Here is a 24,753-nt window from a genome sequence, read left to right as displayed (position 1 = left end):
ATGTGAAATCACACCCTATACCTGGGGACTGGTTCAAAAAAATCCAAGGAAGCCAACCTAAACACATCTCTTGACAGAAACTGACAATTCCACAAAATAAATACGAGAATGTTCCCTGACAGAAAATTTTAGTTCTTGTTCAACATTATTCAAGGGCAGAAGTTGTACTTTCGGTTACCGGTAACACTGACCTAGCCAGTAGATCAGTTAGAAGAGGCACAAAACAGGTCTCAGTACACAAACTCTGGAGCAGTCTTCACTGTCCAATAAATCTACAACAGATTTGATTTTCTTTCAGTGTAAAAATATACAAGTATTATATAGTTATTTCAATCCATAAAATATTTACATCAAGAACTGTAGTATACATTAAGAATTAAGCCAATGAATGCTGTATAGGTTTCTTTTTATATGAAACTCCTTAACTGTTAAACGCATTATCACTGAAAGGTTTGTCTTCTTTAAGTTACACTTAATATTAAATCTATCAATATAGTACACTTTTTTAACATGACAGAATAACAACATAATATACAATCTTCAACACTCAAATGCCCCCTGACAACGGTACATCAAGGGTGGTTGGTACTTTTTTTGTATAAAATTTCTTTAAGAAAGCTTCCAAACACTAGCACTACATCAAACAAACATGTTGAAAAAAAGACGACAACAACAACAGCAAAAAAAAAACACACAAACTAAAGAACTACAACATGCAAACTTCTTGTGGTAACTTACAAATGTTCGAGTAAAAAAAATCAAACCAGAGCCATCATTTACATTTTCCTGACTCAAGACCAAGCCAACACCAGGATCACAAGAAAACCATCTTTCTCTCCCCAACATTGCATAACTGTTTCCTTTTTATAAAGGACCAGTCTAAAAAAATTGAAATTCCGAGTGTTCAATTTTTCCTTTATCCATTCACTCCCAGTGTACCCAAAACAGATTTCCTTTTCAAACTGTATCAACATTTGCAAGCTGGAGGTGATGAGAAGCAAGAAAGATTTAAATGTGGAGATGTTGTCTAAAACGCCAAATTCTCAATTGAAAAGAAATGTGACAGACATTGCAGAAAATTTATATTGAGATCTTGGGAGTTGGGGGGTAAATTGAGACAATATATAATGTTCAGAGATCTTTAGTAACAAATGCCTCAATATACAAGACCTTACAAATTTCATTACCATATACACACGCTCCTTGAAACACACTATCACTGGAAAAGAAATGCCAGTCATGTAGAGCAGCCATCTTCATCCAGTGGAGAAAGAGAAAAACAACAGAAGAATAATTTTATCACAAGTACTTCTTCATTGAAGCACAAAACATCCACCCCCACACTACTTTCTCAAACCAAACAAGTTGGTCAAGATATCAATTTTTTTCATAAAACAGGTACATTAGGACAATTTAAGAAAAGATGTTTTAAAATAATTAAATAGGTTAATGCACAGGAGTCAGAGAGGAAACTAAGAAGAACCCTCTAGTCATTCTTAATGCTTGCAATAAATTAGTTATTTTTGTTAATCTTTTTTTGTTTTGTTTTGTTTTTGTTTTTTGTATTTCTAAAGTACTTCAGTTTCATGGTTGAACTGCATGGCAACAGTTTGCAGCTTGTTTAAGTCCCTTGCAGTTCTTATTACTGTGAAGCCTCCACTTGTGATAACTGTTGGTTTGCTGTTGCTGGAGAGGTGACGGCCACCTTGGGCAAGGAAGGAAGGGCATTGAAGACAGAAAATGCTGATCTTGCAGGGATGGTTATGAAGTTCACTTTTGTCTTGTCTGGGCAAAAAATCTGGGGCGATGCACTTCTAAAAGAAAGGGAAGGTTGTTACGAAGCTTATTAGGATTCTTTTTAAAGTCACATATGAATTAGTTTCAATCAAAAACAATTAACCTGCATTCTGTTAAGCCTAGCTTCAGTTTATGTCTTATGGAGCACTTTTCAGCTGGGGGTTGTTAAAAAAAAATATATAAAAACCACTAACAGCCAAGCGGGGTAGGGAAAATATCACAAAGAGCCAGTGAGAAGTCAAGATTAAAACAAATAAGCTGTCTGAAGTGAGGGAAATTGCACCAGACCAAGCTGCAATTGGTTTTAGTTTTGAACCCAATTGTTAAGAAAGTGGCAAGAGTTTTCTAGACCAATCACATGATGAAGTATAGCAAAACCATAGCAATCCTGCATTATTTTCAACACTCAATTGAATGCTACTTTACCAGATGATGAACTCCTTTTTATGCTTTCTGTTGTCAAGACGCTTACTACTGTGGGTGTCAGTGAGGTTTGATTTCATCAAATTCATGTTGGCAAGGTAAAACTACTGCATTGATTTTATTCAAAAATAAATTCTTAAAACTAACAAGCACTTTAGCAGTAACATGCTGACTGGTTATCTTGAGCACTAAAAACAACATGAAAAACATTTTGAAACTTTCTTAACCTCCTTTTCATTAAAGGGTTACCCACCTGTCAGCATCTTCAACATGTAATGGGACTTTCTCTGCTCCATCAGGAGGCTCCCTCGCAAACAGATAAGAATTATTGGGCTTTGGTGAGGAGGCATATTTAGAACCCCCTGAAGGAAGCTCAGGAGAAACATTTTCTTCAGCATCTGCAGCACCTCCTGAGGAGCATCTTGATGAAGGCCTTGAATCAGATGCTCCTGGCATGATGGGGTAGGTTGGGGATGCAGAATGGCTCCTGCTGCTGCTGCTACCACTGCCACTACTATCTTGCCCCTCTTGATTATTAGAGGGAGTCTGCGTGTGAGTGTCTACTGTCCGAAAAGGGGCCCCAGACAGTACCTCAAATACAGGGGCTTTGCGTCCATCTGGAACGTGTTCTGATGTCTAAGGAAACATAAACCTCTTTTAATAAATACAAATTTGTGCATTTTTTAAGGTTAACTAGGCTATTTTCGGACACACCAAAGAAGGAGGCAATGGTAAACAAGCCAGGATTAACTCGAGATATGTTGCACCAACACATAATAAACATACCCTTTCTGTTGAAGCATCTGTCAAAACAAGTTTCTGAATTTCAGAGTTTAGGCCTTCCAAGCTTCTTTTCTGAGGTCCTTCTGATGGTCTTGGGCCCAAAGGGATTGAAATGGGAATTGACTGAGGCAGCCGGCTTGCTGGAATAGCAGTATGATCACCATGAAGGGGAGACTGGCGGCCATATGTATGGCTAGATTTACTGCCTTGCTTTGTGCGTTGAAGATGTTGTTTCAATTTCTATAAAAAGATTGTTAAAAAGACGGGATTAACCTTGAGAAAGTGGCTTTCATCAATAATTATCACCAATAATAATTATTGTTAAAGAGCAACATAGTTTCAGTAAAAGAGATACAGGAAGACCAATAGCAGGTTTTGGAACACATTCCCCATTTCTCTGGAAACTGAAACTGTTGCTCCCCTGCCTATGGGTAGATTTCTAGAATTCCAGGAACCAATATTCATCATTTTTATGGGGAAAGGGGTTAGGGGATAGAATGAGGAAGAAGGGGGGGAAGTAAGGGGAGTGGAATGCCACAGACACAGGGAGTTGGTGTAGTTAACTTAAGAGCTCAAAATACATTAAGACCTTAACCTCTATAAAGTTTAGAGACTACCTCTTTAATCTTCTGGTCTCCACTTCCAAGGGAATTTGATCGCTTGTTTCTTGTTCCTGAATTATCTTCAATATCCCCCTCTTCCCAAACTGGTGTCTATAAAAACAACACAATTAAGAAAAATATATATTGTAATCTGAGCAGAACAGCCACTTCATTCTTACAATGTTACAATGAGAATCTCTTTCTCTATACTAAAAATAATAATTTCTTCATTAAGAATATTCTATGAGACTGTCATGCTGGAAATCACCAGGATGTATCAGGCTAATAGAAAAATTTTCTTACCCACTAGTCCTTTGGACATGCACTGTATTAAATTTTGCTGTCCCAAACCTAAACTCAAATTTTGAGCCTGGGAATAAGTTATGTAATAATAGGCCTGGTTACTAGGGCCAGATTCAAATGGAGCTCATAAGAGAACAAATAAAATGGCCGCAGAACAGTAGAGTTAAAAAGAATATTTAACCTTACTTTGTCAAGTACAAGGGTTTTTTATAATTAAAAGATGTATTTTAACTCTACTGTAATTCGAAGTTAATTTTCACTTGTTTCTTTGTTTTTCCTTACTATGCACAAGTTATATGAAAGGATTACATGTCCAAACTAAATTTCTACTGGTCCCATACAATTGGACATGGGTTTTTCGTGCACACTGTGTATACTACAGCTTAAATTGACATATTATCACATTGCAAAACAATCTACAATTCCATAGTTTCCCAGTCACTTTTTAAGCTTGGGTACCTGTGCCTACTGTGAAACAAAATAAAGCTATTGCTTTGCTCCCATAACCATTTCATTTATCCAAATTCCTTTTTATTACTCAGAATGAATGAAACATATAAAGGGTCTCCAAGTTTTTTGTTTCTGCCATAAAAACACACCCCTTCATTAAGGTTTCTTATCATCCAGTAAACAAAATTGTGTGAAAGCAGTTATCACATCAAAACATGTTTTTCTTGTGAGTATTCACAGTTAGATGCAAAAAGAATTTAGCAGTCTATCCTTGCTGAATTTGAAATTGGTCCTTGACTCTTCAAACATTATCTGATCCAAGAAGCATTTCTTCCTACCTCCAAAGAGGTGGAAATAAAATTAAAATATATATACCCTTTCTGAAGTAAATTCATGACTTTCTACTAAAAATTGAATTCAATGGGCATCAAATTTGTTCATTGACCCAATGAATATAAGACAACTTCTAAAGACAGCCATTTTAACCCCTATTATTGACAAGTGACATACGACTGTTTCCCACAAACTTCTTACTTAAAACAGTACCAGCCCTTCTCTAGTCTGCTAGACATTTGGTTATAAGCAACCTTTTTTAATGTGTTAATCTCTAAACTTTTCCACATTATGACCAAAAATTTTGTATGCTGTCATAGTAATTTTTTTGAAAACAGTTTTAATCAAGCTTACAAATTTAGAAGCCACCCTTTCTCTAGGTTAATGGAAACAGAATATCAGTTATGAGTTGTGATGAGGAAAAAAAAACCAAAGCCTTTTTAAACAAAAGATAAACTTGTTAGAAAATTGAATCCAATATTAGAATTTAAATATTTTTCATATTATAAAGGAAAAAAAGTGACAAGTTGTCAAAAACAGATAATCTATCAGTCAACAACACTAAAACAAGTTAACCTTTAAATCTTCCAAAAGGCCAAGTATAATAAAACAATTTTAAGAACAGCCTGACAAGTTGTCAAAGTGCAGACAAAAAAGCTCAAAAATATCGCGTACTGTAGCAGACAGTTGGTTGTGCTAACTCAGTACACCATCAAAATAATACTCGCTTAAAATCTTTACTTCCATCTACTTACGTTTTTAAACAGCATGTAAGCTGTTTGTGAATATTTTTAAACAAGAGCATTATGTTTTTCCTCTCCTAAGGATTACAAAGTCCAAGTCCCAACATAAGAGAGAACACAGATAAAGATAAAAAGAGTGCTCCCAGCCATCTACCCACATTGTTAATCGATAATCCAACACATCAGCTTTGGATTTAGCCTTCACACATGTATGCCCTGCACATAAATTGTTGAAATTTGCCATTCTAACTGAACTAACAGCTGATTACAATATAGATCTAACAGCAACAACAGGATAACAAAAAGACAACTCGTATAGATCCTCAAAATATAAACGAAATCTAACAGAAAATAGAATTCAATACACATACTCTAAGGAAGGTTATCTGATGACAGCAAAACATCCACCAAAGCACTATCTTCAGTGCTGGTTGAGTGTATGTGCCCTTAGTTGATGGCAAACTGTGTGCACCAGTAAGTGCTTAGTTTATTACAAAATGCCATGTGTGCTTTCAGACTTGTCACTAAATTCTTTCCTTTCAATTGCATACCCAAGACGAAAATTAAGAACTTTGTCACCAAAATGGTTTTATGGCAATTTTTTACACAGCATATTAAGCAACATGTAAGAAAAAACTTTGAATAGAGGTTCCTGTCTACATTCAAGAAACTTTCTGAAATTCTGATTTTTAAAGCAAAAAAAAAAAAGGGGAAAAAACATTGAGCTTCCACTCCAAGAAGGAAAAATATTGATGGAGTTATGATGGTTTTAGGGATACCAGAAATCCTTAAGGAATCTTGATTTCCCCTGAAAATACGACACTTGAAATAAACAGCCAAAAGGTAAAGGTGATATCTGCACACGTGTACCTTCCAACTGAGACAGTATTGGGGTTAATAAGAGACCACAAAAAAAATTTGCTTGAGAATTAGAAATGTTGTTTATTTCCCAAGTAACATGGGATTTAAAGCTTAAGTATCTGCAAAGCCTTGTTTAACTTGTCAGTACTACACAGGATCAGATGGGATTAATGCCAAAGAAGCCAATTGGGTGAGAATTTAGGGCTAGGAAAATGTGAGGGTGAAAATTGTGGTTTATTTTGCTCTGTTTATATGAATTGCACAAGGGAAACAACCTTTTGAACTTAAAGAGTACATAAATCTCACCTAAATTAACCCTTGCCAGAGTGAGTTGTTATAACAGTTACCAATACTTTCAAAAGTCATATGTCTTTAAGCACGACTTTTTCATCAATACAATTTTCATTACAATAACTCAACCCCTCTCCTCCTGTATCAAACATTTCCCAAATTTTGTTTCTGCAAACAAGTATACTAGAACTCCAGTGTGTACCCAGTGTCCTTACACTTGCAAAACAAGACCAAATGAAATGAAAAAATCTGAAAATTGCCTCCAAGGACTCCTTCACAGTTGGTATGCAAAGGTGGCCATTTCTGAGGAATAGATTAGGCAAAGCCTAAACATGGACCTTCTCTAGTTTCATCCTTCCAGGTTCCTGCAATGATGTCCAGCCCTTTTGCCCTAAGCCTATGCCTAGAAGGGCTGCTTGAACTATCAATGCCAGATATCTTTTCTTTCAATCTCTAACTTGTTTAAAGTACAGATTATGACAAAAAATATAAAAACATTACATCTAGTCTTGTGGCATCATGTACTGTTACTGTTAATTTGACTTTAAGTTTTAGGTAAAAGTAAGTTTTACAGTAAAATAAGATAGTGCCTCCTTGTACAATGTTTCTGATACAATGACTTCCCTCAGCATGGACAGTGATATCTTTAGCACAGTAGGGTTGAATTCATTGCAAGATAAGGGAGTAAGCTATAAAAAAGCTGTAGACAAGTTCTCTGCTAGGGCTCTTAAAAGGGCGTTTTGCCTATTTGGAGTCAGTTACCAAAAACACTCTACAGTAGGCATTACTTGAAAAACTGGCAGCTATCCCGACGGTTAAATGTACATCCCATCTGAGAGGTTTTCCTTGCTTAACTCAATTCTCCTTGTAATTTTAAAATAATCAAAACAGAATCAAGAACTCTGGCTCTAATCTACAGGTTAAAAATAACTTTTTGAGAAGTGATTCTTTGACCCCTCAATCAAACTCAAAGTCCTTCCCTCCACGCCAAAATATTCAGCGATATTTTTATTTCTTTGCTACCTCGAAGTTTGATTTGCAAAATTCTACAATATCTTTTGTGAAGCTGACTTTATCACAACGGTTATGGCAAACTTAATTTACAGCTCAGATCATCAAATTTCAAAGTTGCTTGGGAATCAATGTCGTTGTCATGGCTGTGGTTTGGTAAGTGTGTCGGCAAAGCAAATTTGCTTAGCTTACCCCGTTCCATGCGAACATATAACGACCTTTCCAAGTCCAAATACGTGTAATTGGCCTACAACTTGGCCAGTTTTTAAGAAATGTATTATTAAATGAGCGGTAGCTAACTAACCTGAGTTGATTTATGGCACACACTCGGACCGTAACTTCCAACGTCTTTCGGCCACTGTCCACTCATGTAAGGCGAAATGGCGTCTATGGATGGCGTTCTTCTTATGGAGCCCGAACTGCTTTTCGACAATTTTCCTCTCTCACCTGCACAGAAAATAATTTCGGTGTCAGTAAGCTTAGTCCAAACTGTTATGAAACAACGGAAATGGCTTTCAGTGTAAGTCAATACACTGAACGGAGAGAGAGAAGAACCGATACATCTACATGAAAAGCGAAATTCGCTGACTTACCACACTGAACTTAAACGAAAAGAATGAATATATGATTAACAGCTGGCACAGTAAAGCTTTTACAGTCATAAATAGTGACTATCCTAAGTTTCAGAGCCCGTTTTAAAGGTTACTTAAAAGAGCACGTCAGCTAACCTTTCGAGCTAGATAAAGATGGTGAAGAAGGACTACGACGATGCTCAGGAGACCCACGTGTTTCAGGAGAACTTCTTCGATGTTTGAGGGCATTTTCACTGCCATGAACCGGTGAAGAAGATGGACTTGGTCTTCGTAGTCCATTTCCGCGAGTAGAACTCGGATTGCTGGGAGATATCAGCGAAAATGGTAAGGTAGCCCGCATAGGTTGTAGTTTGGAGCTCGATGCAGGCGAAGCATTTCGACGCGGTCTCTGGGACGGCTGTGAAGCCATTGTGTCCCGAAAAACCTACAGAGAGAAATCAGATGTAGTATTTATTTCATCGTTTCGCTTTGGCTTCTCCAATCTAGTTTTAACGGTGAAAAGTTACCGATACAATCGTGTCCGACTATCCGTTCCCACACTACCCACCAACAACACCAGTTGTGGTGGAGTAAGCATTCTAATTACATCGATGCAAATTAGCTGCGCGCTCATTGGCTGATAGGCGTTATTTGACAAGACGCCTGTTGGGAGAATTTCACTTGCGACCAATGATGCATTTTGAAGCGACACAATGGCCGAGCCACGCTAAGCTTGTTTCCAGTTTATCGAAAACAAAATAAAATTTTGGTTTGCCCTCGAATTAGAAACAAGATTTTCCAAAACGGTTAAGCCTACTTATTCAGGTTGTTCCGATGGAGGACGCCCTCTGATTAAGAAAAATAAATTCAGCCCGTAGGGATGAAGAACTAGTTAAGAATGAAATGTGTGCGAAAAACACGTGTTCGTTTAAATATTGCGGTTTTGAAGCGCCGTACGCCCATATATTTTCTATTCATCAATGAAATGCCCCTAAATATCAACAAGCAACCTGTTTAATAATAAGCCTAAACTGACTCTAGCCACAAACGCCACACTCTAAACAAACTAACTAACCCTCTCGCCAACATTTTTCTTCAAAAAGCAGGCGTTCAATTTTTGTCAGATATCACTTTTATTCGTGTCAAATTGACACAAAAGTTTAAAAGAAAATTTATGACCATTAAAATATGCAAAAGCTCATTAAGTTTATATGATTTCCTTAAAACAGGCTCCACTTAAGCACTCTTAACCGTGTTAATTCGGTTCGTTCCTGATAAGAATAAAAATTCCTTGCTTTTCAAAAAAAAATTCGTTTTCTGTTTGCTTGAAGCGAAGGTAAAGTGAAATTTACATCGTATAGCCTGTCACGCTAGATTTTACGCTAGGCTGATTTTCCCGCGGAAAACGTCAACACCAGCTGTCTAATGGTTTCCTTGATTCTGATTGGCTTAATTTAGCACGAGGTAATTGTGCGAAAAATGTTGTTTTCTATTGAAACTTCGTTTGGAAAAAGTGGAAACTGCTTTCCTAAGTTTCAGAATTATTTGTATCCAGCAAATCCTTGTTCCATAGCACAGTTGGTGGCAAATTGCCTCTGGCCTCTAGAGACTATTGAAAAATTCGTATCGGAGATGTGATCGTTTAATTTATTTCTCATTATTCAGCTCATTCAGTGACATACTATTTTGAGCAGTATCTGCCCGTAAATCACGCGTTAAGACCTCTCTCATTCTCCATTCTTTTCAAATCGATCCAAAATTGCTTTCAGAACCGGTCAATAAAATAGATTTATGTTCGTGGTAAAATACGAATCATGTTGTTTACCCATCCCGCGGAGTTTATGTCATTTATAATTGATGCTCTTGATGAGAAATACAACCCAAAATTAGCGCCACGGTTCGAAACTGACTTTTTTCAATGTAGAGTTTAGAGGAAAAAATTTCTTCAAGAAAGAAATTACCTTCCCTGTTATTCGATCGCAATATGTTATGCTTTGGTTGCCATTCGTCAACTATTTCGTAATATGACGCGCTTAAAAACACATTTTGTACATTGTTGATGAAATTGGAATTTCTCCCAGTTCATTTGCGGTCTATAGTAGTTTCCTTAATGACAACAATGTCACTCGACCATTCATAACTGCTGCTTCAGTCAAAGTGGAAAAAGCATCACTCGATGTAGTCTTGGAAATCGGCGAAATTGAATGATATCTTCCGTGTGTATTTTGTGATCATAAATTGATTAATACAAACAGAAAGTCGAGCCTTCAAAAGCTTTCCACCTTTCAGATATTTTGTTTTTTTAGAAACTTGAAATAGGAATTTTTTTTTAATTTGTGGATGGCTTGCGCGAGAACAGAACATTTTTAAAACCCTTCCGTGTATTTCTACGCTTATTTCAAGGTTTTTAACGCTTGCTTCGGTCATTTACTTCGCGAGAGGAAATTCAGTTTCCTCCGCCGGAGACAAATCATATTTTTCTCATGAATTATTCCAACTTCGATCTCCAATGGACAGTGAAAGGTAAACACAACTAAGACCATTTTCTCGATTCTTATCGTGAAATTTGAGACGAAACCATCACAGCTTGAATTTTACGCAACTTCAAGAGCAAAGTGCTTGCCACGCAACTATGAAGAACCAGTTTGTGTACAGCTGGCTTCACAATAGGTTTTAGAGGAATATTTATATTGTTACACTTTCCACTTTCGCAACGTGGTGTACGCTCTTTAAAGGATTTCATTTGCTACTAGTATTAATTAAAGAGAAACTAAGTTAGCTGTTCTTCCTGTTTGTCCATGAGTGAGAAATATCTGAGCGCTGTAAATTCTCAAACAATAATATAAAGGAGTACAAATTGTGAAATATAGATCAATATATAACGTTGATAACTGCAGACAAAGTGAAAAATGATTGCTTACGGCTTAGTGGCTAAGATTGGCCTTTTTTTTCCACATTTTTATCACTCGATACAGAACAAACTGAATTTTAATCATGTTGGTTTGTTTATCAAGTAAAGTAAGAACGTGATGTGGTATAATTCGTTCAGGGAGTGTGTCGGATAAAGGCGAATAAAAACCCCCAAATTTACAATTAAAATTTATTATGACAAGTGAAAGGAAAATTGAACTAATACATGTTTTAAGAGGAATATTTGCATCTATCGAGGGAAGCAATCCATGGTATCTGACACCCGCTTTTAAGCGTTAAAAGGTTACTAATTTTGTGAAAAGAAAGCTTCGTCGTCTGTCCAGGAGATTATTTACCTTGGGAAATGCAAGTTCGCTATCATTATAGAAGGGTTGAAAACGAGGGGTTTGACTATCTCAACTAAACTGGGATTGGACCTGAAAATTTATGCTATTGATTAAAGTGATATTGAACGCCGAGAGGCGAACGGGATGGAAGAAAAACAAGCTGAAAAAGTGTTTTTGTTTACGCGAATGTGTGTGCGTGTTTTTTTTTTTTTTTTTTTTTTTTTTAAGAAAAGACTATTAACGAGGTCGATTCCAATATCCTTTCAAGGCAATCAAGGTAGAATTGTAATTTCTACCCAAAATGAATTTGTACTATTCTTCTCGCGTTTTTAATAAGAAACCTGATAATTTTCCTGACAAAGGTGATGGCTATTGTTTCTTTCTACAACATGTCAAGGACTTTTCTATAGCTTGTTATCCTAGCGGCTCTTAACACTGAAATCTGAAAGCTTGTCATTGCATTTCGGATTAAGGTGATTCTGTCCGCCCTATCTGCACATATCAATGCCAAGATTCCGAATTCTATAAAAAATGTGTACTTTTAAGCTTTTTAAAGCTCTCAGGGGTAAAAGCCACACTTGTTAAGGGGAGGGATTTGATGGAAAGATTTGACTGAAAGAGATATACAATAAGCTGCAACGACATCGTTTATCGACCAAAGAGTAAATTATAATGATAACACAGCATTTAAGCACGTGGGTTTAGACAATGAAAAGCTGGACCACAGCATGGGTAGATATGGCTCAAGTATTTGCATTTTAAAAGCATACATGCATGTAGAACATTGATCACTGTATCATGCCGACACGCTTAAAGACCAAACAGTATGGCGACATTGCGTCCGTCTGGGAACTGCGTGCTGTGTTGATCACGAATTAAGCACGAAAACTGCAAAAAAAAAAAACGAACAAAAAAAAAAAGACAAAGCACTAGCACGTATGCGACACGAAATTGGATTGGTGATTGAAAAGCTGGAGACAATGAAAAATTGCCGTCCTTTTCGCGAAGAAAGCAAGTGCCGGAGTTTTGCGTAAATGGAACAGTCAGATGAGGGTTTCTAAGACGTCTGTAAAAGTGGAGAGGGTTGGGGGGGAACATTCCCCAAGATCAGCTAGTAGGGGTTCGTGCCGAGAAATACAACATACTTTTCGGGGTCATGAACCCTTAAAAAATTGCAATTTTAGTAATAAGCGTCTTGTACAAGATGTCTCTCTGAGACAAATGCCTAGAACAATGGTAAATTTAGCGTTGCACAACCATGCAACGTGCTATGAATATCAAAATTGCTTTCAAATATTAGTTATAACAATTCGCTCTGACAAAGCCACCCTCGGAGTCAATACATCGCGGTCATTCGAGTCGTTTTCTTAGACGAGAAAATTACCTTCACTGTGTGGAAGAAGTGAAATAAAATTAACAAAGGAAGAAAGAAATCATTAGGGACAGACAAATAAATCAAAAGCGAACGAAGATGGTTAAGAAAAAAGATCGAGGATCGGTATGGATTGAAAATTAGTAACCGAAGAGTGTCAGCTTAATATTTTATCGTGTGCGTGACTTTAAGATATTTAATACTAGCTAGAATCTGCCAGGTTTTCACGCCTGGTAAGAGAGTATATGCAAAGAAAGACCGAAGAAACAGTCACAAGAGAGAACCTGATTCGATGAACAGCAAATAAGTACCTCTGCGTTCTGTCGAGAGTGACAATTCTCCCGTAGTGACACGATTACGCATGGCAGTTCGAAGTAATGAAGGGTGTAGAGATTGGTGGTTTTCGCGTGTAAGATTGTCTGCTACTTCTTAGGAATAGGCAGTGCCACTGGTTTGGATCGCGTGTTCACGACTGGATTGATTAAAATGGGGTTACATTTTCAGTATAGTTAATAGAATAGCGTCGCACATTTGCGAGATTTTGCTCGTCAAAAAAAATTCTAGCAATTAGGGATTTAAAAATGGAAGATTCACGGTTAAAAAGTTGTTACTGTTGACCAAAAGTAACTAAGTTCAGAATAGACTTCAATGGGACAGAGGTTGTAAGAGGCCAGCGGCGGAGAACCAGCAAGAACTGACCCGAGTACCTCAATCCCTTGGGAACGTTTCTCTCTCGAGCGCGGTCGAGTCGGGTTTCATGCTTTAGGCAATCCAGGACCAAACATTCTATATCTATCATAAAAGTGGCACAAAAAGTTGGGACTAAAGAGGACTTGTGAGGAGATAAAGGCAAAAAATTGCGGGCGGGTAAAGAACTTTCTAGGGATAAGATTAAAAAGGCTTCCAGTGAATACACTCGAGAAGCCAGGATTCGGCCGCTAAAACGTTCCGTGTTTCAAGTTCATTGTCATTCTATTGTTCAATCGTTTAATTTTCTTTTGTTGAGAGTACTTTCATTTTCAATCACTTAAGAACTTGAAAGTTCAAAGTACTTTTTATAACCTTCGTACGCGTTCCTAGGAGTCAAGTCAATTGTTTTGGAATTTGAAAAAGCTGACAACAAACAAGTCCCTTGGGATCACTAGGACAGGTGGTGAGGATGAAGGTGTTTCCTTGTGCGTGTCTTTGGAGAGATTCCGCTTTGGGTAAGTCAAAGTTGACTGAAGCATAGTCCTATTATGAACTTTTCCAGTGTTATCAAAGAGAGCAACGATTTTTACGGTTCTCTACTGTGCGAGCGAGTGGGACTGATTTTATTCAAATGCAATTTAAGATGCTCACAGATCATTATTACCTTTTTTTTTACTGTAATTTTTTCTAGTAAAAGATTATTACCTTGTTTATAGTTTTGACTCGGAAAAAGCAGTAGTAAGATCTTCTTGGTGAAGATACAGTCCCGTTAAATACTAATATCTGTGACATAGCTGTCTCATGGGCAACGCAAGAAGAAGTCCCTTAATACTTCCTCATAACTACTGTATATTTTCCTGTAAATTAGTGAGAGGAATCGGGTAGTATGTCATAAATATGTTAGGTCTATACTCGAGCCTATCAGCCTCCCACTTAGGAATGTGGCTGCATTCTGGTTCTAGTAAGTAGGACTGACGTACGGGTCTCATAGCCTTTTATAACGAATACATTTACATGGGTCCTATAGGCTTCGATGGATGTTGTCATTGTAACCGTTTTGACGTATAAAATGTCTCGTCTAAGAAATATTAGTGACCGTTGCCAATCTGTGTTGTTGCCAGAACTATATAAGGAGGGAACTTCTACTCCTACGAGTCGCAAAAAGGCAAGCAAGGCCGAGGGCCATACTCAAGACCAAGGGCACAGTTTTTTCCTTTACGAATGGACTTAGACCAGCATATAACATCTATTTTTTCCGCTCATTTGCTTTTTTTCCACTTTGCCGCGAATGGCGCGGAAAAAATTATGAAGCGTGGTCCGTATTGTAAAAAACTGGACTGGTTACGAACGCGGTATTAGCAATTAGATTCGCATATGGGATTTAAGCCCACTGTAGAAAAAATAAAGTGAAGAATTATCATAACTGTCTGGGGAAGTCTTTGAACGTAAAAAAGTTTGTGTGTCATATGGAGATTACAACAATGAGCTTCTTGGTCATCCGCGTTTTCCCGCGCTTTAAGCAGTTCAGGTGCACTTACCTGAAGTTCTTATTGACTCCCCGACACGCTGCCCCTGCTCTTTCTTCCGATTGGCTGACATGATAACTCAATAGAAAAGCGCTTTAGGCGGTATAGCCCTTAAGACACAATACAGTTCCGAATTTGAGCAAAAAACGTCCTCTTCCTCGTCCTGGATAAATTATATTTCAATTTCTACATTCTCAGATATCTGGGGATAAAATACGGAGAATAACGCTCCACACATTGGTGGATCCTGTCTGACAAGTGTAACTATTTTGGTCTATTTTGGAATTGTACACGCGGCATTAATGAATAAAAAATAACAGCTGCAATGGGAGTGACGCCAGACGGAGTCAGACGGAGTCTTTTGAACCACCCCAGACTGCATGGGCAACTAGTCTCGAAAATTAAAAGTAAAAAATAAAAATAACATTTCATACACTGATGTGCTGAAACAAAAACTGCCACTAGAATACTTGCCAATTTATTTAAGTATTGACTCGTTTTTTTTGGGATTAGAAACATATCCTTGTAGGGTATATGCATTTAAAAATGAGGACTGAACGCTAAGATTAAGTTAAAGAGAAAGAAAATAAAACAGAAGATGTTATTGAAACAATTTAAGCAATAATTTTAAGAAGTTCTTTATTGGCTGAGTCATTTCTTGTTGTGAAAGTCTTCTGTAATTGTTTGAGTTTCAGCGTTATAAAAATAATCGTCAGAGGTTTTCGATAAATAAGTTAAAAAAATGAAAGGAAATTGAAATAGATTTTTTTTATTCAATCTAACCTTGTTAAATTAGGAGTTTGCTTTGATTTTTTTTTAATCCAGATGTGTTTCATTTTTTTAGGGAAAGAGAAATCTTTTAATTTTGACATTTCGCTTTGCTTAAATACAAATGATGTTAATTTCACTGATAAAGGGATATGTTTTACAGCTATTATCTAAACTAATGTTTTATTTCATAAATATGCAGCACATAAGTGTATCCTTTTATTTGGTGCAAAATTTTTTGCTCGAATTTTTAAACAGATGTAGCGTTTTTGATACTTTCTCAAGCTTTCAAAATCAGTTTTAATCATTCCTGACTGAAAGTACTTCCCCTATAGATGAAAAGGTCGCAGAAAGAAAAGTAATCTTAAACGTAAGCGAATCTGTTCGGCTCAACAATAAGCTCCTTTGGCCGCGAAGATTTTATACTTGACGGGGAGATAAAACTAACATAAATATTTTAACCACGAATTTTCTTTCATAAAGCTTACTCACAAGAATAGATATGCATCCTTTTTCTGTACGTGATTTGAAAACTAGCATTTTCGATTTCCTTTACACGATAAATAATTATAAAATTTTCCGCGCAGGTTCGCAATAGACAGCTGCGGAGATGAAAAACGCCATGACGTCACTACGCTCGAAACGGCAATGTTCGTCAGTTAGAAACAAAACTTTTTCGCCGGAAAAAATTATCGGACGGTTAAATTTCAACATGAACTGATCACGCAGTGACTCTGCAGATAAATTGTATGACGATTAGTCGGGTTATGAAAATCTAACCCCAAGCGACGAGGGAGGCGTACAGACAAGAACGTGCATATCAAAAACGAAAGGTTATTACGTTACGAAAGAAATTAGCATATACAGCAAACTGATTGCTAAGCAAGAGAGAGAGAGCGTCATTTAACTTAGATTTCTCTTCTCGAAAATCTCATATTTACCTTCTCATCACCTGATCGAACGACGTAAATCCTGTTTCTAGCGATCAATGCTTTGAATCAGAAAATTTCACCGATTCACCGATTAATTTTATTCCGAGGCGCTCGAACACTCGGTAGATATGTTCAGAATAAATCATATAATATATAAACACTCATCTTAAAAACAATGGATCATAAAATCGTACCTTATGGTTAGATTTTCTTTCGGTAAAGCAAACACAGTTTCGTAGCTTTTTATGGGAACGTGTTGGTGTCTCGTGGAAGTGTTGGTTCAGGGTATCCAAAGATGAACTTACAGCCAAGAGAAGTGTGCCTCGAGTAGTAGTATTAGCAGCTACGGTGTAAGTGAAAATGATTGATAACTGAACCCATTCATAGGGCATGTGACGTCATCGAGGAAAAGAAGTGACCAATCATAGCCAGGTGTGATTTTAGTACTATAATTAAAAACTTGATTCATCGCGCAAAGTTTATGCCTTGACAAAGATTAAGAAAATTCGCCCAAGGAAGGCTGCTTAGGATTACCTGCATGTCATTCTTCGGAGTGATTTTTCATCCAGACATTGTTGTCGTTTCGTCAAGCGGCGAGGATAAAAAAGACTGCAGGTGTTTTTCTCAAATCAAGCGCTGTTTTATCTAGTGCCAGCCGGGCAGATTGCATTAAAAAATACATACATATATGAAATAATGTTAAAGTAGCACGGCACAGAACTTTTAAATTTTGCCCTGTTTAGCTTGATACCTGTCTGTTCAAACCCAGCCTAATTAGAAGATCGAGATCGATTTTTAAAAATTAGGCGAGACTCTAAAAACGAATGATTCTAAAAACTGATTGATTTCCTGGTCTGCAAATCTGTAAATTATTTCCTTTACTCCTATTGTTGTATGGCTTTAGGTTGCTCAACAATTATCTTGAGATTTCCTATCACAGTTTAGGGTTTGTGTACGGATCTACTGACGTCAGTGGAGGTGAAAAAGAGGATTGCCGTCGCAAAACCTGGCAATTTCCTGCACACATTTTGGTATCAATAGTTTTTATTCTTGTTTCTTTGTTGTTTGGCAAGGAAAAAATACTGACAAAAGCAAAAGAATATGTGCAAAGCGATCCAAGTTGTCTGTAATTGTCTGTAACAAGTGTTCACCGAAGTAGGGGTAGCTAATAACGGATATTCTCCGAGCCGCGAAGCTTTGGGGTAAATATCTACCGCTAGCCACCACCACTTTGGTGAATAGTTGTTTTAGTGTATTCTAAAACTGCGAGACAAAAAGATAATTTCAACTCATTTAGTCCTGCAACGATTACAATATTTTCGGGCGCAAATCCCACGCGAGATGAATGGCAAAGGATCTTCGGAGTTTGGGTAGCCAATAAGAGGGCATCTTCACTGTCGCCATCTATTGTTTTAGTGTAGACTACAGAATGATGTCCTTTGCGTCATAAACTACCAAAAGATAACTGTAGAACCACTCATCGTGCCTCAAGTGGTGAAAATCTATTGCCTAACTCACAGAAACGAGTAACAAATCTAGATCTATTAGTTTAAAGGACTCAGTATACAAAGTCCCCATCCTCGCCAGTGTTGAACTCAATTTGATAAAAAAATATCACACGAGTAACTGCTCAATATTTATTACCTGAAGAGGGGGAGGGAGGGAGAGAGGAAGTCAATTTTCTCAGTCCCCCTTTATATTTTGTCCCTCCCCCCGTTCCCTCTGAAAACCATGTGACCCCCCCCCCCCAAAAAAAAATTTTTTTCCTCTCATCCCAGGCTGTAAATAACGAATGGTTCCTAACAGCAAGAAAAGATTAGCTCACGTTTCCTAATGAAAGCAAAATGCGGGCAAACAATATATATGAACTCCTTAATGGGCCTCGCTCACCATCGAGTTCTCTGTGGCTCAGTGATCGGAGCGCGGAATCCGAAGGTCTAAGGTTCGATTCCTCATGGCGACACAATTTTTTTCTTTGTCTCACGCTCGTGACAAGACAAAAAAAATCAAATTCTACTTAGCACCGACTTGCTGATTCTGGTCTCGCGTTCGCTCCTTATTTAACAAGGTCGCACTTGCGAAGAGCTCCTTCATGATTAAAGTAGGGGACTCCCCCCTTCCTCGCGCTCCAACATAAATTCTTCAGTAAAGCATTCAAAACCCCTTCATCATTGTTCATTCCAGACAGAATAGGCTGAAAAGCAAGTAGGGAGTGGGGGGGGGGGGGGGGGGGCAGGGGATAAATACCAAGTTTTATGTCTGTTATGTTTTATGTAACTTTTGCCCATGCCTCCCCCTACTCCTTCTCTTTGCCATCAAAAAAGATATAGTGCAATTAAGCAAAAAAATTCCGTGATCTTACAAGTTGCTATTGCTACAGTCGAGTAGAAGTGTTTGTAAAGAGATATTTACTCTATTGCTTATTTCACTATCGTGTGGGTTTCAGCACCTGCTCGGTTTTCAGCCCAGCCGGAGCGGACGCCACTAAAACGGGCGTATGATCTTGGCGCTAAGAAGTCTTAGCGGCTTCTGTGTCTGGTTAAAGGTTAAATTTAATAATAAAATTTCACTTATGATACACGTGCAAAGACGCTGACTCAGTCTAACAGACATATGCTCATCCTATGCGTGATAACGTAACTTATGCCAATAAGTGGATAGTTAAAAAACGCCGGCCGAATTCGATCCTCAATCTTATAGGATATCATTTACTAATGTAGCTTGAGCCTGTTTTAAACTCGGTTCTTCCTGTGATTCGATCCACAGAACGTAATGTTCTAAAAATTGAAGCTATGAAATTAATTTTAATAATATTTCCGCCAGAGACAAGAACTTTAGAACCGTCTTGAAAGATTGTCATTTTTATAAACAATCGGCACGGCATCTTGCTGAGCAATACGCTTGGCTTTTTCCAAGAGAATATATTCTCTTGGTTCTTGTGTAATTCCTTCGAAAAACCTCATTGAAATTTTCTAAAAGTTATGTCCTGGTTGTTAAATTGTACTTGCACTTCCTTTTAAACGAACTTTCCTTCAAGTTCTTAGCAACCTTTCGTGTCTTGAATCACCTTCGAAATTAACTCTGATTAAGCGAGTTGATCTCCAACAGCGCCGTCGCCCTTTTTTCAACAAAGGTCGCCCATTTTGTCTGTCGCTCGTTTGATTACAGACCAGATTAGACTTTGCTGGAGCCTACTATGATTAACTGAGAATGGCGAGTTCGTTTCCTCACGACAAAATAGTTGTAAAACGTGAATCAGTTCCTCTAGTAAAATTTCACTGGTTAATTAGGACCACAACAATCAGAGCTTTTCTAACTAATACCTGAGCGTCGAATACTCCTTCCTGAAATTGCAAGTTCTCTGTTTAGTTTTACTGTTTCAATGTACTCACCCTTACCAAAAGACAGATTGTTTTATAACGATGTCTATCACGAAATTTCGACAATTTTTTTTTTTAAAGTGAACGAGATAAGTTTATGACGTCTAAAAGGTAACAACATGCGGTACTTTGCATACAGGCCTGCAGTCAGCTTGAGTAGCATTGCTGGTGATTCAATATAAAGCTGGTCTTTTCAAAAACAGATTAATGCGTATTTCCTCGTTCAGCGCACAACTTTGAGATGTCAAGCGAGGTAGATTTTTAGAACTGGTCGTACAAATTAGACAAATTAGCATTCGTATCTTTAGGCAAAAGTTGACAGAACATAAATTGATTCAATTATGGGAAATATTAGAAAATGTGGTGCTTTGATTGATTAAGACAACTTTCCATAGATGAATGGCTAAACGAATGGCTAAACGATGAATGGCTGTCGTTCATGGCTGATAGAATTAATACTATAGCTCATCATGATCTAGATTCTCTAGAACGAAATATGTCTGCTTTAAGAGAATATAATACCTTGTGGAAATTGGCCCATAGGGAATTTAAGACATCATGAAGTTCATTGCAAGATTTCAGAAAATCAAAATGGGTAACTAAGGGTTTATGGAGGTTTCTTCCCATTGTAAGCTCGCCCCTCGAAGTAAGGCGACTTCGCCCACGCCTTTATTCGCTCACCCCCAAATCTTTCCACTCGTTATTTTACAGCAGAACGTATTCTGCCAAAATCATAATACATTTCGATCAAAATGAAACCTCCAGATACCAAACCTAAGAGGGTTTATTTTGTTCCTGGGGTAGGAGTCATTTCGTAACATAACGTAAAATATTGTCAATCCAGAGAAACATTTTGTCATACAAGATAAAACATTTGTATGTTTTAAGGTTATCTTTGCAGGTAATGTCATGTACCTACATCTATTACAAAGCTGTATTTTACATTAAAAAGAATTGGTGCGGCTCTGAACTATTTGTACAAATTTTTTATGTAACTTTGCAACTGATTAATATTCAGTGATTAAAAAAAAGAGGGTCAGCAAACTTATTTTAGACAAAAAATATGCGGCAAAAAAAGGTTGTTTTAAGAGCTTGTAATGTTGCCATAGTAACCCCAATTATAAGAAAAATAATTAAAACTTGAAGTGAAATGATTGAGTTTTTTTCATACAATTTCAAGGAGAAAAATGAAGAATGTGGAAGCCAGTATACATCAAATAATAGATGTTTAAAAATATTGAAATTGTTTTAAGCTATATCAAAAGATTTCCTTAGTTATTGTAGCCTGAAGAGCAGATGTAATTTTAGGGAGTGAGCGCTCAGTATTTTTCTCAGTGAAAATTATAGCCACTATCTTTGATTGTAAGAGGAAGGCTGGGGAAAGAAAGAAATTAACAAGACGCCTGTACTACATGCTATTGTAATTACAAAAGACACGTCAAGTAATCTGACTGTTTTACTTTCTAGTCTAGTCTAGTCCATATGCTGTCCGTTTCAATCTTTCAACCCTTTTACTCTGGTCCAACTAATGATGGGCTAATTTTCCTAATAGATGACCACACATCCCAATGACGGCTATTCTTGAGAATTTGGTATTATGTAATTTTCTAAGCCCTACTCATTCTCTGAATGACATTGTAGTAACATATGCAGAAAGTCCACAGATTTTTCCCTTCAGGGAGAGAAAGGATTCAACGCTAATGTCCTGACTTATCCATGAAGTCTTTGTGATGCAAAATCAAATTTGCAAATGTTCCAGAGCTTGATAAAAAGTCATGAAATCCCCTCTAATGAACTGATGACAGCTCTCTCCAGTGAAAAGTCATAATTGTATTGATCGATATTTGGCGAAGCTTTTCTCAGGACATTACCAGTCCTTTGATTTGTGTGTAAAATAGCTTGCAATTGTTTAGACAGTTCCATTGGAATATCAGAGACTGTAATGAAAGTTGTGTTCTTTTTTGATGCTGTCTTTGAAGTAGATGTTGTGTAAGCAGTTGAACCTAGAGATCAGTTAACAAAGCATAAGTTAGAAATGACTTGAGCTAACAAAAATGTGCGACATGAACAGAGTAGATATAAAGTAACCCAAGGAGGGGGGGGACTATTCCTCAAGTTTTAGGCAGAGAAAAGCACACATAGGGGCTTATAAGAACTGGAGAAAGTCATTTTTAAATCTGTACCTAATTCTCCTAACTTACCCAAAAGAAAATGTGCAGAAGTTGGTGGGGAGAATTTTAGTCCAGATCTTTAGATTTATAGGGTTATGGCCTTGCACATAATAATGAATTTGGACATCAGAGGGCTTAATTGGGTTAGGGAAAGAGGAACAAAGACTTCTTAATGGCCTTAAAAATACGGGGCAGTTATATCATACAGCTGCCCTGTTTTTTTAAGGCTACTATGAAGTTTTTCCTCTTTCTCTAAAAATATGAAATACTGATGATATAAAAAACATTTTCAGTTTTGTTTCTTTGTTTAGTAACAATTCAGTTAGAAAAATTAATATTTGAAAATTAACATTTTAAAGAAAAATATTAGAAACAGAAAAATTTACATAAAAATAGTTTGTTGAGTGATAAAAATTAACAGGGGAAAGAACAAAGGTATAGGAAAATGGAAGTAAGAGATCTGTAAGACAGTTACCTGTTGGTGGATATGAACAGCTCTTCTGGTAATTTTCAAACACTTTCACATTTCTAGATTCAGGGTTGTAATCAGATTGCTACAAAAATGAAAAAAAATTTATTTTAATTCAAATAATTTCAGGATCTCGTCTACAATCAAGATTTCCCACAGGAAAAATGACCATGAAAATAGGAGACTAGAGCATCTATGGATTTCTTTTGATTGAAAAATATTGCATAATTTGAGAGGGTAGCAAAGGGGGAAACTGATCCCATTTCAAGCTCAATTTTTCGAAAAAGTCATGTGTCATGTAGTACATGTATTTAAAAGGAAAACCTTCATATCTCTCTTCCTGTGTACAATGTTTCAAGGAAATCTTGAGGTTTCCACAATATAAGACAAAACATTCATGGGTCACCAATATTTCAGGACTCAAATCATGCCGCATATTGGTTCATAAATACATAAGTCAAACTCACTTTTCTTTAATATTCATGCATCAAATATTAATAATTTTGGCCTTTATTACTCATTGCATATAAAATCTTTGCCACCCTCTTTTGATTGAGGAATTGGTAAAGGAGAAAAAGGTAACTAATAACAATATATTAGAGCTTGGTTTGGAAAACTTTGGTGTTGAATTGTAGGAATGGGGAAATAGTAAATCTGATTTTACCTAAAAAAAACTGAATCAACAATTATTCTACCAAGGGTAAGACAAGACCAAACTTTCTTCAAAATAAAAAATGCACATTTATCAAGCCTCAACTGAAAAAACTTAGATAATAATCCAATGAGTCAAATCTAAGATTAGAAGGCTTTATATTTAAACAGGGAGGAAAATTTTCACTTTTTCACTTCACACCTTATATAGCAACATAGGAAAATATGAATTACAGCATTTTTCTTCGCCTCTAGAGTTGGGTTTTACTCTGTCACATCTAACTTAATGGTTCTTTTTCACTTCCCAAAACTTGCAAAAATCAAGTCTCTTGTGATTGAGTAAGAATTGTTCAAATCATTTTTAGGTAACATGGATTTCAAGCCCACTCTGAAGTATGACTTGGGTATGCTGGGGTCTTCAGTTGATCAGCAAAGAACAAGTACTACTGAGTAACAATCCCTGAGGCTCACTGCAGTTTATTTATCTGATTCCATGGATTCAATAGCTTATGTCTTCTTAACAAAATCAAACTATACAGGTGACTTTCCACATGTCCATAAGGAAATTCTGTTGAACATTTCCGTTTCCTATGGTGTGGAGTGAAATCACCCACAAAAGCATTGGTCGATGCGGACAAGGAAACTACTCTACAGCGTTTTTATAACCAAATATTTCATAATTATCAGTCAAATAATGCATGATTTGAAAAATTATATATAACTTTGGCCTGTAATCCAAGAAATCACCTGGAAAGATGTGAGGCTATTTCAAAAAATACTGCTGGCGAGATAAACACGAATACTGAAGATCCAGTTTAAGCTTGTGTCGAAAGATCCGACATAGTTCTTTCCACCTAACGGTCTAATCTAATCAATAAGGCACACGCTATTTTACACCAATAAAATCAAGAAACTTAGCTCCTAAGATTGACCTTGTTACTCTAATTATTTCTCCTCTTCCTAGAGCTAGCTTAAGGAAACAAATTGTGTTTCATACCTTGCATCGCTTGTTTTGATAAGGAGTGTACAATACAAAGCCGTCTTCATTGTCGTATGCTTCTGCGAAACCGTTTCCACCGTCCGAACTGGTTTCCTCCGATTTCTTTGAGTTCGTTCCCAAAACCTTCGCGTAAATACTAGAAAGGAAGCTCATTTCCAAGTCCAGCTGCTTGCAGCATAACAGGCACAACCAGAAATTGCAATGACGACAAAATGGATGATCACTAGTTCCTAGAGATACTAACGTGACAACGGATGTTCTAAAAATAGCGGCTAGACCTCTAGACAAAATAGGCGAATTACATGAAGTACTTCTAAATGATTCATGGTCCTGGTAACTAGCCTTTCAATTTGTACGAAAGGGACTAA

At 37.0% G+C, this 24,753-nt stretch overlaps 2 protein-coding genes across 4 annotated transcripts; both read right to left on the bottom strand.

The window, feature by feature from the left end:
- Positions 1–1,125: 1,125 nt before the first annotated feature.
- On the bottom strand, positions 1,126–17,042 carry LOC131791158 (glucocorticoid-induced transcript 1 protein). 3 transcript variants are annotated; one of them, XM_059108478.2, is made up of 7 exons: positions 16,909–17,042; positions 8,326–8,614; positions 7,902–8,044; positions 3,621–3,716; positions 3,007–3,243; positions 2,474–2,856; positions 1,126–1,814 (listed from the first exon to the last, which is right to left on the bottom strand). In XM_059108478.2, the coding sequence occupies exons 2-7, from the start codon at positions 8,597–8,599 to the stop codon at positions 1,643–1,645; spliced, it is 1,305 nt and encodes a 434-aa protein (XP_058964461.1). In that variant the 5' UTR covers positions 8,600–8,614; positions 16,909–17,042; the 3' UTR covers positions 1,126–1,642. The 3 variants fall into 3 exon arrangements, with proteins under 3 accessions (XP_058964461.1, XP_058964460.1, XP_058964462.1); XM_059108477.2 differs by lacking the exon at positions 16,909–17,042 and adding an exon at positions 8,697–8,749; XM_059108479.2 differs by lacking the exon at positions 16,909–17,042 and adding an exon at positions 8,697–8,749 and having other exon boundaries at positions 1,126–1,811.
- A 4,458-nt stretch (positions 17,043–21,500) lies between these two features.
- Positions 21,501–24,632, bottom strand: LOC131791189 (uncharacterized). The gene is made up of 3 exons (XM_059108520.2): positions 24,383–24,632; positions 22,741–22,819; positions 21,501–22,097 (listed from the first exon to the last, which is right to left on the bottom strand). The coding sequence occupies exons 1-3, from the start codon at positions 24,536–24,538 to the stop codon at positions 21,868–21,870; spliced, it is 465 nt and encodes a 154-aa protein (XP_058964503.2). The 5' UTR covers positions 24,539–24,632; the 3' UTR covers positions 21,501–21,867.
- Between the last annotated feature and the right edge of the window lie 121 nt (positions 24,633–24,753).

Source organism: Pocillopora verrucosa, chromosome 10 (assembly GCF_036669915.1).
Source record: "Pocillopora verrucosa isolate sample1 chromosome 10, ASM3666991v2, whole genome shotgun sequence".
NCBI lineage: Eukaryota > Metazoa > Cnidaria > Anthozoa > Scleractinia > Pocilloporidae > Pocillopora > Pocillopora verrucosa.
This window is presented reverse-complemented; position numbering and strand designations above follow the sequence as displayed.